This window comes from Erpetoichthys calabaricus, chromosome 2, assembly GCF_900747795.2.
Source record: "Erpetoichthys calabaricus chromosome 2, fErpCal1.3, whole genome shotgun sequence".
NCBI lineage: Eukaryota > Metazoa > Chordata > Cladistia > Polypteriformes > Polypteridae > Erpetoichthys > Erpetoichthys calabaricus.
The window spans coordinates 133,382,301-133,393,944 of NC_041395.2; the positions used below are offsets into that span (position 1 = coordinate 133,382,301).

Below are 11,644 nucleotides of genomic sequence, written 5' to 3' on the forward strand. Positions count from 1 at the left end.
TCCCGGGTCCTCCCTGCGTGGAGTTTGCATGTTCTCCCCGTGTCTGCGTGGGTTTCCTCCGGGCGCTCCGGTTTCCTCCCACAGTCCAAAGACATGCTGGTTAGGTGGATTGGTGATTCTAAATTGGCCCTAGTGTGTGCTTGGTGTTTGTTTGTGTCCTGCGGTGGGTTGGCACCCTGCCCGGGATTGGTTCCTGCCTTGTGCCCTGTGTTGGCTGGGATTGGCTCCAGCAGACCCCTGTGTTCGGATTCAGCGGGTTGGACAATGGATGGATGGAAATTATTTGCACTTTATGTTTGTGATTTCACATCAATGCCATTTTCTTTTGATGGGTGACACAGACACTACTTTGTTGTGTTCTGGCATGGGTGCCGGCAAGTTGTTTGTAGTTATGATGCTTGTTGGTGGTCACATGGAGCAGACATGCGACATAATTTAGGTTGGACTATTGTGTCTGATTTTTATCACCAAACCTTAACATCTCTCCCTGTCACTGATAGTTTTAGATATTCAGAAGTATATACTGTATCTCCTGTGGTGGGCTGGCACCCTGCCCGGGGTTTGTTTCCTGCCTTGTGCCCTGTGTTGGCTGGGATTGGCTCCAGCAGACCCCCGTGACCCTGTAGTTAGGATATAGCGGGTTGGATAATGGATGGAAGGATACTGTATCTCTTCTTCTTTGATGTAAGAACTTCCATTAACAACTGGCAAAAGTTTTTTGTGCCTTGTATTAGTCCTGTTATAGTTATAGGAATGTTATGGTCCAGCTCCTGTGAACAAATGGAGACCTTTCTTATACAATTTAAATTACATTAAATAGTCTGGGTTTTGGATCAACAGGGCATCCCGCAAATCATTTGAAAAATGGAGTACATTAGCTCAGTTTGTCAAATGTTGGCTATGTGTTGCCCTGATGATACAGCTTTAATTCACATTGCTGTTTATTCTAGTAGAGTGTTTTGATTCCCTTCAATTCTTCTGAGGAGAGATTTATTTCTGAACTAAATAAATAATTATACAATAAATACATCCTTTTTTAAAAGAAATGTACTTTTTGCATAAAAACTTCCACCAATGTACCGTCTTGTAAAAAGAGATTATTGTGAAAAAAGTCAGCTCCAGAGTTCATCAGCTTTATACTACTTAAATGAAAACTTGTGCATCATCCATCCATTTTCCAACCTGCTATATCCTAACACAGGGTCACGGGGGTCTGCTGGAGCCAATCCCAGCCAGCACGGGGCACAAGGCAGGATCAAATCCCGGGCAGGGCGCCAACCCACTGCTGCTTCTGCATCATACACTCTGCAAAATATAAAGTTGTTACGTTTTTTGCAGATTACCCATATTAAAAAAAATGACTATTTAAAATGTTTAATGCTGATTAGACCCAAGAAAAGAATACCTTATGAGCTCACCAGATAATTAGTTGGGCCTAGTGACTGTATAAGATAAAGGTTGCCAAGCAATACAACGATAATGTACACAATTGTAATTATTAATTCATTACTACATTTATATAGCACTTTTCATGCTTCTCAGTTTGAAACATTTTTAATGTTACCTTTTATGTTAAATTATAATCATACAGTACATTTTGTCAATACAATTTTCATTATAATTGCAAAGTACACTTTGTGTCTCTTGAAAATTGATTAAAGATAATTATTCAGTTTATTTTCCCAAGACAGCGTGACAAATAATACTCGTGAGCTTTAGAGAGTTAACCATCAGTCAATATAACCACCTACTCAACCATTTGAACTCGTATGAGATACAGTTTTGTATATAAGCTGAAAACATGTTTTCTTCCTATGAAATACAAAATGATTTTCTTGGGGTTGCTATTGGCTGGCTTTTTCATACAATCAGTGGAATCTGTCTGTAAACATCTAGGAAAACCAGAACTCCCACTCTTTTTGAAAGAAGGAGATATAATTATTGGAGGACTGTTTTCTTTCCATGGTAGCTTTGTTGGCAGTAATCCTACTTTTGAAAACAGGCCTGAGCCTTTAAAATGTAAAAGGTTAGTAAAATAATGATATCCTCATTATTATAACACTTTATTGTACTTTAATTTTTAATCATCACTATATATACAGTATTACATTTCAAACATCACTGGCTGCTGTAAAGGATGTCTCTCTTATTTTAGTTTTTACACTGTAGATAAGCCTACACAAATCAAAAAGATTTACAAAAGGTTTTTTATGCTTTTCTTAGAATAAACTATATGTGTTTATAGCAAGAATTACTTATAAAGATAATGTTTTCATATTTTTTGACAAATATCTTGTTTGTACGTGTACTGTGTTAAATTATATCACAGTAAACAATGAATATTTTAAGTATTGTGTGTTGTTTTGCTTCTTTTTCCATAGCCTAAATTATAGAGAATTTCAGTTTGCACAAACCATGATGTTCACCATAGAAGAAATTAACAACAGTACAGAAATTCTTCCGGGCATTTCGTTGGGCTATAAGATTTATGATGCGTGTGCAAATATACCTCGGTCAATAAAAGCTGTGCTTGATTTGGTGAATGGGCAAGACAATGAATTTAATTCAGATATGTCTTGCACCAAACAATCTTCTGTGCTTTCAGTAATAGGACAGACCTCATCTTCTCCAATGATTGGAATGGCAACAACTATAGGACCATTACGGGTTCCAGTGGTAAGAATGAGTTTTTACATTTTGTCTCATTCCTTTACATCAATAAATTTTTAATACATAGACTTACTTTTTGTACTGTGAACAGGCATATTGTTTTAATTATGTCTCATGAATTCTTAAATAAAACACTCCTGACAGTGATGAATATCGTCAGTTTATCCATCCATTGTTAAAGCCATTTAATCCACTTCAGGATGATGCGGTGTGTTCAGGGCATATTGGGTGTCAGTCCTAAAAAACTGGGCATTGGCCCATTGCATGGCACAAAATGGGAGCAATTTAGTATCATCATTTAATTTATCTGAGAAAAAAACAGAATACCTGGAGAAAACGTGACACAGACACAGGGAATGTGATACGTAAATATTTACATATGAAAATATTTTAAATATATTTAAAATATCTTTCATTTCCTCCACTTCAACAGATAAGTCACCTTGCCAGCTGTGCATGTCTCAGCAACAGAAAAGAATTCCCATCATTCTTTCGGACTGTCCCAAGTGATTATTATCAAAGCAGAGCCTTGGTACAACTAGTCAAGCATTTTCGTTGGACATGGGTTGGCGCAATTAGAAGTGACGATGACTATGGAAATTCTGGAATGTCCACTTTTGTTCATACTGCATTACAAGAGGGAATTTGCATTGAATATTCAGAGTCATTTTCTAGAACAGATCCAAAAAAAAAAATCCTCAAAGTTATTGAAGTCATAAAGCAGTCCACTGCAAAAGTTATTGTAGCTTTTATGGCACAGGGAGAAATGGCCATTTTGATGCGGGAATTACTGCTTCAGAATATTACAGGCTTACAATGGGTGGGAAGTGAATCTTGGATTACAGCTAGAAATCTTGCAACTGACAATGGATTTAAAGTGCTGGGTGGAGCAATTGGATTTGCCATTGTTAGTGCTGTAATACCAGGTTTGAGGGAATTTCTATTACAAATTCACCCATCTGATAAACCTGACAATATGTTTGTGAAGGAGTTTTGGGAGATTGTATTTGGGTGTTCTCTTACAGCACAGATTGGTGCTGAAATAAAAAATCCATGCACAGGAAATGAGAGTCTAACAGAAATAAATAATCCATATACTGATGTGTCGGAGTTGAGAATTTCAAATAATGTATATAAAGCTGTTTATGCTGTAGCACATTCACTGCATAATCTTCTTGTGTGTGAAGACAGAAATAACCCTATTTCAATTAAAAAATGTTGGAATCAAATAAACCTTGAGCCATGGCAGGTAAGAAACAACAATTAACTTTATTTTTTAGGTGTGTTCACGTATAATGTGATAAACACCTTTTCCTATTGTCACATTTGTCTGACTTTCTGTGTGCATGAAGTACTAGGGTGTTGTACCGTGTTAGCCATTATGAATGTAGAGAAAAGCCAAGCAAAATGTGTGCATGAAACAACTTGGCACACACTTACACCTACTTGGTTGAAATCTGGCCCACATTTTCTTCAAAGAAATGTATCAGGAAAGTTTAGTTTTCACTGAGATATCTTAGATAGAGTGCATTGAACAAATTGTAAACATTTCAATATCTCACATTGAAAATCAAATTTTCAAACTTTTCAATCTTAAAATAAATTGTGTGACTTCTAAGTGGCTACAATTATAGATCAGTTTACTGTATTTCAACTTCTATATTTTGCATATTTTCCTGTTTCACTCGTCCAAAAGCCACTCCCAATGGCAAAATAGGTCCGCAATGCAAATTTCTTAAATGCCTGGAGAAGTGTATTCAAACCACTGCTACAGCAGCTCACTTCTCTGGCTACTGGAGGTAAGTTAACCATAAAAGTAAAAAAGAAAAAACAATTTTAGTGGAAAGGAATTTTGAAAGTGTCACTCTGGGAGCACAGAGTGAACAGATATATTGTCAGTATTTAGGTTACTCTAAAAACAAGCTCACAGTTGCATGAGCTGAACAGTATTTCTCCATCATTTCCGTGTATTGGCAACTGTTCAAATCAGTGATATTACCTTGAGACTTCAGAGATTTTATCTCTCCATTGTGTATGTTATGCTTAAGAAGTTTCAGCCAACAACTGAGGTTGTCAATAAAATCCATTTTTGCATTACTCGAATTGGACTTTGCTGTGTATGATAGCTATTGAGCCACTACATGCCTATTTGGGAAAAATGTTTAACTATATAATACTATAAAGTACTGTTTTTATATTTTATTTAAAGAAAATAACATTGCATACAACATGTCAAACTTATACAACATAGTGAGCATACGAACACAAGAAAGCTAAAACTAGAAAAACAAAAATGAAAAGAAAAAATATTTCATAAGGTTAGAAAAAGGAAAGCAACTTAACAGAATTCATCCCCGACCTGTACAAAGTACTACTAAAAACATGTATGTAATGCTATCTACTAATACATGTAATTGCATTCTATTGTTGCTGTTATTTTTGTACTTGACTCCTTGTTAGAAAAATATTTCATACACAAAAATGTGATAACTGACTGTCTAACAACATAACTAAAACAATTTAAAAATGCACCAGCTTTCAAATCAGTTAACTAAGTCTGTAAACGTACTTGAATGTTACACCATGCATACATTTTGTTAAGTTGTCTAAAAATGTTGACAAAATGGCAAACGTTCCCCCAGTAGACTGTAGAGTGATTCTACACTATTGTATGTTTTTTGCGCACTTCGCAATTCAGAATGTACATATCTATTAAATATAGAGCACATGATAGCAGACTTAACGCTTTTCTTTGTTTTGATTCTGTTTCCTTAATTATCTACATTCTGTTGTCTATTTTAAATGCATTTCCCTGTTTCCTCCTTTAGCTTTGCATAAATGTCTATATGTTACCTATTTTAATAGCACTCTAGTGCAGCTGGTGTTATTGCTACTTCACATTGCTTGTGTTTCTTCAACTATCCTAAAAATGTGTACATTTTGTTAATTAGTACCTCAAATCTGCCCCACTTTGAGTATGATAATCTCTGTACGTGTACACTGTAATGAGTAGGAGTCCATTTCCATAGTGTGTTTCTGTGCTTTGATGCTAACAGGACAGCTTTCTACGCCCATGAATGAGCAGATCATATAAAATATTTTTAGTTAATATTTGACTAATTTGACAGCCTTTCAATTACATATAGCAATTCCCAAATACATTTTTAGTGCGCTGGGGTTTCATTTAAAAAGCGTTTTGTGAGTTTGAGCATGAAAGAATGCAAATATCAAAAAACAGGAAAATGCCTATGCCAAAAAAAAAAGATTTATAAAACCTAGTGTATGCTAATTTCCTCTCAATTTACCTTTATAAATTACAATCATCTTATAAATGTGCATACGCAAACACATCTCAAACTCCTCCTGGTTGCCACCCTGAAGCAACCATACAAGGACAATGCTAATAAACCTCATACATAGGCAATCATGATGCTGCAAAACTTCATTGCTTGGTAGAGCAGCCTACTTCCTGATGCATCGAGACTCCATGACCTACATTCAAGATTTTCAGACTGCACTCTTCACCTGACCATGCAAGATCATGTGCAGCATTATAGTGCCTCTTCTCTGCATTTTGGGGCTTAGGGAAAAATGTAAGGGGTCAGTATCTGAGCCACTATTACCTGGCCCATGTAATGACATGATTACTGTTACAATGAAGAGTACAGGCCATGTAAAAAAAAACATGCCAGCCACCAAGTACAGTACCATTACATCTGCCAAAGCTAATTTGGCTCAAAATAATTGAATCACGGGGTAATGTAGGTCACCAGACCTTTGTCAGTCTAATCTTGGCATCACAGATGTGTTAATGGAATATAAATGCTTTTGTTTAACAAAAGTAGCTTCATTCTCACTTGTAGTAAACTGCTCAGATTATGTTAGGAGAACAGGACACTGTTGCAAATTGCCTTTTTATGTTGACAAAAACATGTTATGCTTTATGAATGTACACCCACACCATACAAAAACTGGATGCAGTGCTTTGCTGGTTGGTTTAATGACTTCCAGAGCAACGGGATGGGCACAGTGTGGCGGAAAGGGAGCTTGGCTGAGATATTCCTGACCTGTTGGCCAATTCCCTGAGAAGTGACAACAGGTAGTCTGTATAAACTGATGAAAACCCCAAAAAGTTCTTCAGTGCAAATACTTTGGCCCTCTTAAAACAGCATTAAAATACAGTACATACATCATAATTATCACAATCTGAGAGCATTTCCCTTTAGTAAAACCTTTAGTACCTGTACCTGAAAAAAATGTATGTACATTAAATGTTTATGTGCCTTCCATAGGTACTTCAGTATCTGAAAGGTGTCAATTTCACAACCAAAATAGGAGAAAGGGTATTCTTTGATGAAAATGGAGACCCAACTGCAAGATATGAATTAGTAAATTGGCAGCTTAATAAAAATGGAGCGACTGAATTTGTTGTAGTTGGATATTACGATGCATCTTATCCAGAGGGACAGCAATTTAAAATGAATAACATCAGTATCATTTGGACAGACAATCAACATCAAGTAAGCTTCTCTAGTGCTAATATTTTACTAAAGTCCTTTGGCAATTGCTCCTTTTCTGTTTCTGTGGTAATTGAAGTTGAAAGTCATTAATGCAGTGTGTGTTATTAAGGAAGTACACATTTTTATATATGCCTATAGTCACACGGTGGTGCAGGGGTTAGCACTCCTGCTCCAAATCCAGCTGCTCTGTGAGGACTTGGCATGCTCTTCTTAGATCCTGTATTTTTACATACAAATGTCTGCAAGAATATGAACTTGGCAATGTGAAATCCTTCTTCCCACATGTACATATCTCTCTAATGTGCTAGCTGAAAGTAAATTGTTGCTATACACATAACAGTGCTTATATTTAATAGATATACTACTTTTTAAGTATCCTTAATGCATGCTTTTAAAATACATTAGTTTGTTGGTGTCACATTATAAAGAAAACATTTTAATATAAATTTTTAATCATGTAAAATGTTGCAAACTTAACATAACATCTTTCGGCTGCTCCCGTTAGAGGTCAACACAGTGGATCATCTTTTTCCATATCCTCCTCTCCTCTGCACCTTACTTTGTTACACCCATCACCTGCATGTCTTCTACAGCAAATAAACATTTTTCATGCTATTTAACCGATTTAACTTCAAATGTATTAATATCACACTTATCTGTTGTGTTTATCATATAATCGCTCATATTTTAAATGACGTGTTCAATATGGGTTCTTGTGAGTTTTGCAGTACTAATTGTACAGTATGGTTTTTGTGTTCTGTAGCTGTGTTACTATTAGAAAAAATACTAGTTGAATAAATAGAACCAGGTAATGTCTATGCCATAACAACAACACTTACCTAAAGCCAAACAATGTGTTTTTTATTTTGCATTTTTTTAATAAACTACCGTTGGTATTTATTTCTACCGAGGTGGTTGTCTGATAGGGAAACTATGGAACCAAAATCTGTCTGTCATTTTCTACAACAGAAGGAAGGAGTGTGTGCAGAAAACACCTCTCTCGTAGAATAGTGATAACTGAAGAACTGAAGCACTGCTGTATGTAACCTACCACTTTGTCATATAGTTTACTCACCTAGTTTTTGCTTTCAATGTTCTCAGAGTTTAAAGTTTTTTTTTATCAATTTGACATTTGGCTCAGAACATGACAAAATGGAAGAAACCATTTTCTCCATTAACCATTTAATTTCACACAAGATGTACAATGCATTCCTCATACACTCGTAATTAAACCGACCTGGTTACCTCTTTCAATAGAAATGTCAAGTAAATCGATGCGTCTGTTCATTTCTTTTTCCATGGTGAATTGGATTACAGGAATACTGAGTTGATATGGGTATAGAATTCATTCAGCTGGTTACTTTTTAATATGATGAATGTCTCGTCGATGTAGCTTATCCATCAATCTAGACATTTCTATTGAAAGTGGTAACCACGACAGTTTAATTATGAGTGTTTATCTCAAGGATTGTTATGCAGAAAAAATACTGCACTTTCCAGCAACCACCCTTCACCACATAAATGGAGTTGTGTTAGGACTTTGTCCAAAACGATTAACATCCATTGTAACACAAAAGAGAATGAAAGACATTACCTTTTTTGTCTGTTCACATCGAACGGCGACCCCAAGACATTTATTAAACAATGCCTATAAAGGAGACGCTGCAGACCTCAGCAAACAGTTGACTCCAACTCAGTCCCCCACCGCACTTACCACACCCTTCTTTATCATTGTGGCATCTCAGAAAGTACAGCATGCATCTTGTCCAGATCTGGGATCAAGATAGCGCACAAACTGGCAAACACTTTATGGACTGTCCTTTTCAACGACAAAAGCAAAAAGTCGACCACAGAAACAAGAGGTGCAATTTAAAGCATTACATGCAGTACATGCCCAGCGGTATAAATGATATAAACATTTAAAAGACTTGCAGCATGTATACAGGAACATTGCAATGCTGTCAGAAGGAAAGACCCACAGTCTCTGATTTACACACATACAAGATCCACAAGACATGTTTAACTGGGGCACTTTGAAAGTAAAAATTCAGTCCAATACTGAGTGCTAGAGAGCTGGTGGATTCGTGGCTCTCTCTCTCTTGGACTAAAACCTAGCATATGCAGGCTTAAAAAAGAAGAACATCCCAATAATAAAAAACACTTTATGACCAACACCTTCCGAACCACATCTTACTTTACCTAAATCCATTTTTTTTACTAGATTGTCAGTAAATAAATCTAATGACAAAGAGTGCAATACTGGAAACATAACACATATTTATAAACATATATTATATATGTACATATGCGTGTGCATTTCTTTTTAAATAACATTTTGGAAATTTACTAAGAAGTATTTGGAAAATTGCTTGGGAAAATGGATGCAACGTAAGGTTTTCACAATACAAATGACATCCAAATGTGGACAGACAGTCGACAATTGTGTCCCAAATGGGTATCACACTATATAGTTTACTAAAGAATATTACATATGGTTCTTCGTGTAGGTGGCATGGTGCTTATCTTTTATTTCCTGTGTTTGAAGTACTGGGAGAGTTAGTGGTGTTAACCATTTCCAATTTCAAATTCAATTAAATGCTATGAAGGAGATTACTTTGACTCATTTCAATTTATATATACTCTCATGGAATATATGGGATTAAGACTATTGTAGATAACTCAAAAATATATGGATGTAATGAAGGAATGTGGGTATTTAGTTGTAGTTGTATAATTTCAATATAAAGCAGAGTGTGCATTTGTGATTCTGCTAACTAGGAATAGATACACATACAAATGACTAACTTTCTCTTCTAGGTACCTACATCAGTTTGCAGTACAAGTTGTCTTCCAGGTACTCGTAAGGCTGTTCAGAAAGGCAAACCCATATGTTGCTTTGATTGCATTCCATGTGCTGAAGGGGAAGTCAGCACCAAAACAGGTTAAGTATCAACAAGACTCGAGAGAAAAAATATGTAACAAAATTCCTAGTTAAGAAATTATTTTATTTCTAGAATTCAAAAACAACTACTGTCATAATTTAAAATACATCATTGAAAGTTAATAAACTGTATAGTTGCATACTTTGTAGGAAGGAAACTAGAGTCATAAATATGTAAATTCCATATGGAAGGTAGCTTGGGAATTAAACTTAGATGCTAGGAGGTATCAGGCAGTAGTGCTAGCCACTTCACCACCGTAATCTACAATTGCAAATACGCAAATTATTGAGAATGCATATACTGTAACCATGTTATTTTTATTATAGATTCCACCGACTGCATCAAATGTCCTTTGGATTACTGGTCAAATGTTAAAAAGGATCAATGTATATTAAAGAATATTGAATTTCTTTCATACGGAGAAATTTTAGGAATGACGCTTGTGACATTTTCGCTGATTGGAGCAGCTGTAAGTGTGTCAGTTGCAGTGATTTTCTTCTCCTACAGAGATACTCCAATCGTTAAAGCCAATAATTCTGAGCTGAGCTTTCTTCTCCTGTTTTCTCTGACTCTGTGTTTTCTTTGCTCCCTCACTTTCATTGGTGTGCCCTCTGACTGGTCCTGCATGTTACGACACACAGCTTTCGGAATCACTTTTGTTCTGTGCATTTCTTGCATTCTGGGTAAAACAGTAGTAGTGCTAGTGGCTTTCCGTGCCACTCTACCTGGGAATAATATGATGAAATGGTTTGGGCCAACTCAGCAGAGGATAAGTGTGTGTTGTTTTACGCTCATACAGGTCATGATATGCACTTTGTGGTTAATACTATCCCCTCCTTCTCCCAGTAAAAATATACAATCATACAAAGAGAAAATTATTCTAGAATGTGACCTTGGATCTAAAATTGCATTTTACACTGTGTTGGGATATATAGGACTTCTCTCTGCTATGTGTTTTTTGTTATCTTTCCTGGCTCGCAAGTTACCTGATAACTTTAATGAAGCTAAATATATCACTTTCAGCATGCTGATATTTTGTGCTGTTTGGATTACTTTCATTCCTGCTTATATTAGCTCTCCTGGAAAATATACTGTAGCTGTTGAAATATTTGCAATTTTGGCTTCTAGTTTTGGTTTGCTTTTGTGCATCTTTGCTCCAAAATGCTATGTTATACTGTTCAAACCCAACAAAAACACCAAAAAGCATCTGATGAGTAAAAACTAAATAGATAAAAAGCATTTGGTTCTTGCAATATTACTCTTTATTAATAATTGCTGTGTGTAGTTTATTTAATAAAATAAAGGAAAAATAAATGCAAACATTTATTTCAAACATAACATATATGTTTTATTTATGTTTAAGAGCCTAATTAGATATTGTTGATATAATACATCCCATCCATCCATCCATTTTCCAACCCGCTGAATCCGAACACAGGGTCACGGGGGTCTGCTGGAGCCAACCCCAACCAATACAGGGCACAAGGCAGGAACCAATCCTGGGCAGGGTGA

At 35.9% G+C, this 11,644-nt stretch overlaps 1 protein-coding gene across 1 annotated transcript; it reads left to right on the top strand.

Annotated features, from left to right (window-relative positions):
• Positions 1–1,835: 1,835 nt before the first annotated feature.
• Positions 1,836–11,385, top strand: LOC114643448 (extracellular calcium-sensing receptor-like). Its single transcript, XM_028792030.2, has 6 exons — positions 1,836–2,026; positions 2,382–2,676; positions 3,104–3,919; positions 6,963–7,190; positions 10,008–10,131; positions 10,459–11,385. Exons 2-6 carry the CDS (start codon positions 2,416–2,418, stop codon positions 11,355–11,357), a joined length of 2,328 nt encoding a protein of 775 aa, XP_028647863.1. The 5' UTR covers positions 1,836–2,026; positions 2,382–2,415; the 3' UTR covers positions 11,358–11,385.
• Positions 11,386–11,644: the final 259 nt, after the last annotated feature.

Excerpts from the sequence above, each read along its gene's own strand:
- LOC114643448 (XM_028792030.2), top strand. The coding sequence starts at position 2,416 with ATGATGTTCACCATAGAAGAAATTAACAACAGTACAGAAATTCTTCCG. Across the intron at positions 2,677-3,103 it reads GACCATTACGGGTTCCAGTG|ATAAGTCACCTTGCCAGCTG; the intron begins GTAAGAATGAGT and ends CCACTTCAACAG. Across the intron at positions 10,132-10,458 it reads GGAAGTCAGCACCAAAACAG|ATTCCACCGACTGCATCAAA; the intron begins GTTAAGTATCAA and ends TTTTTATTATAG.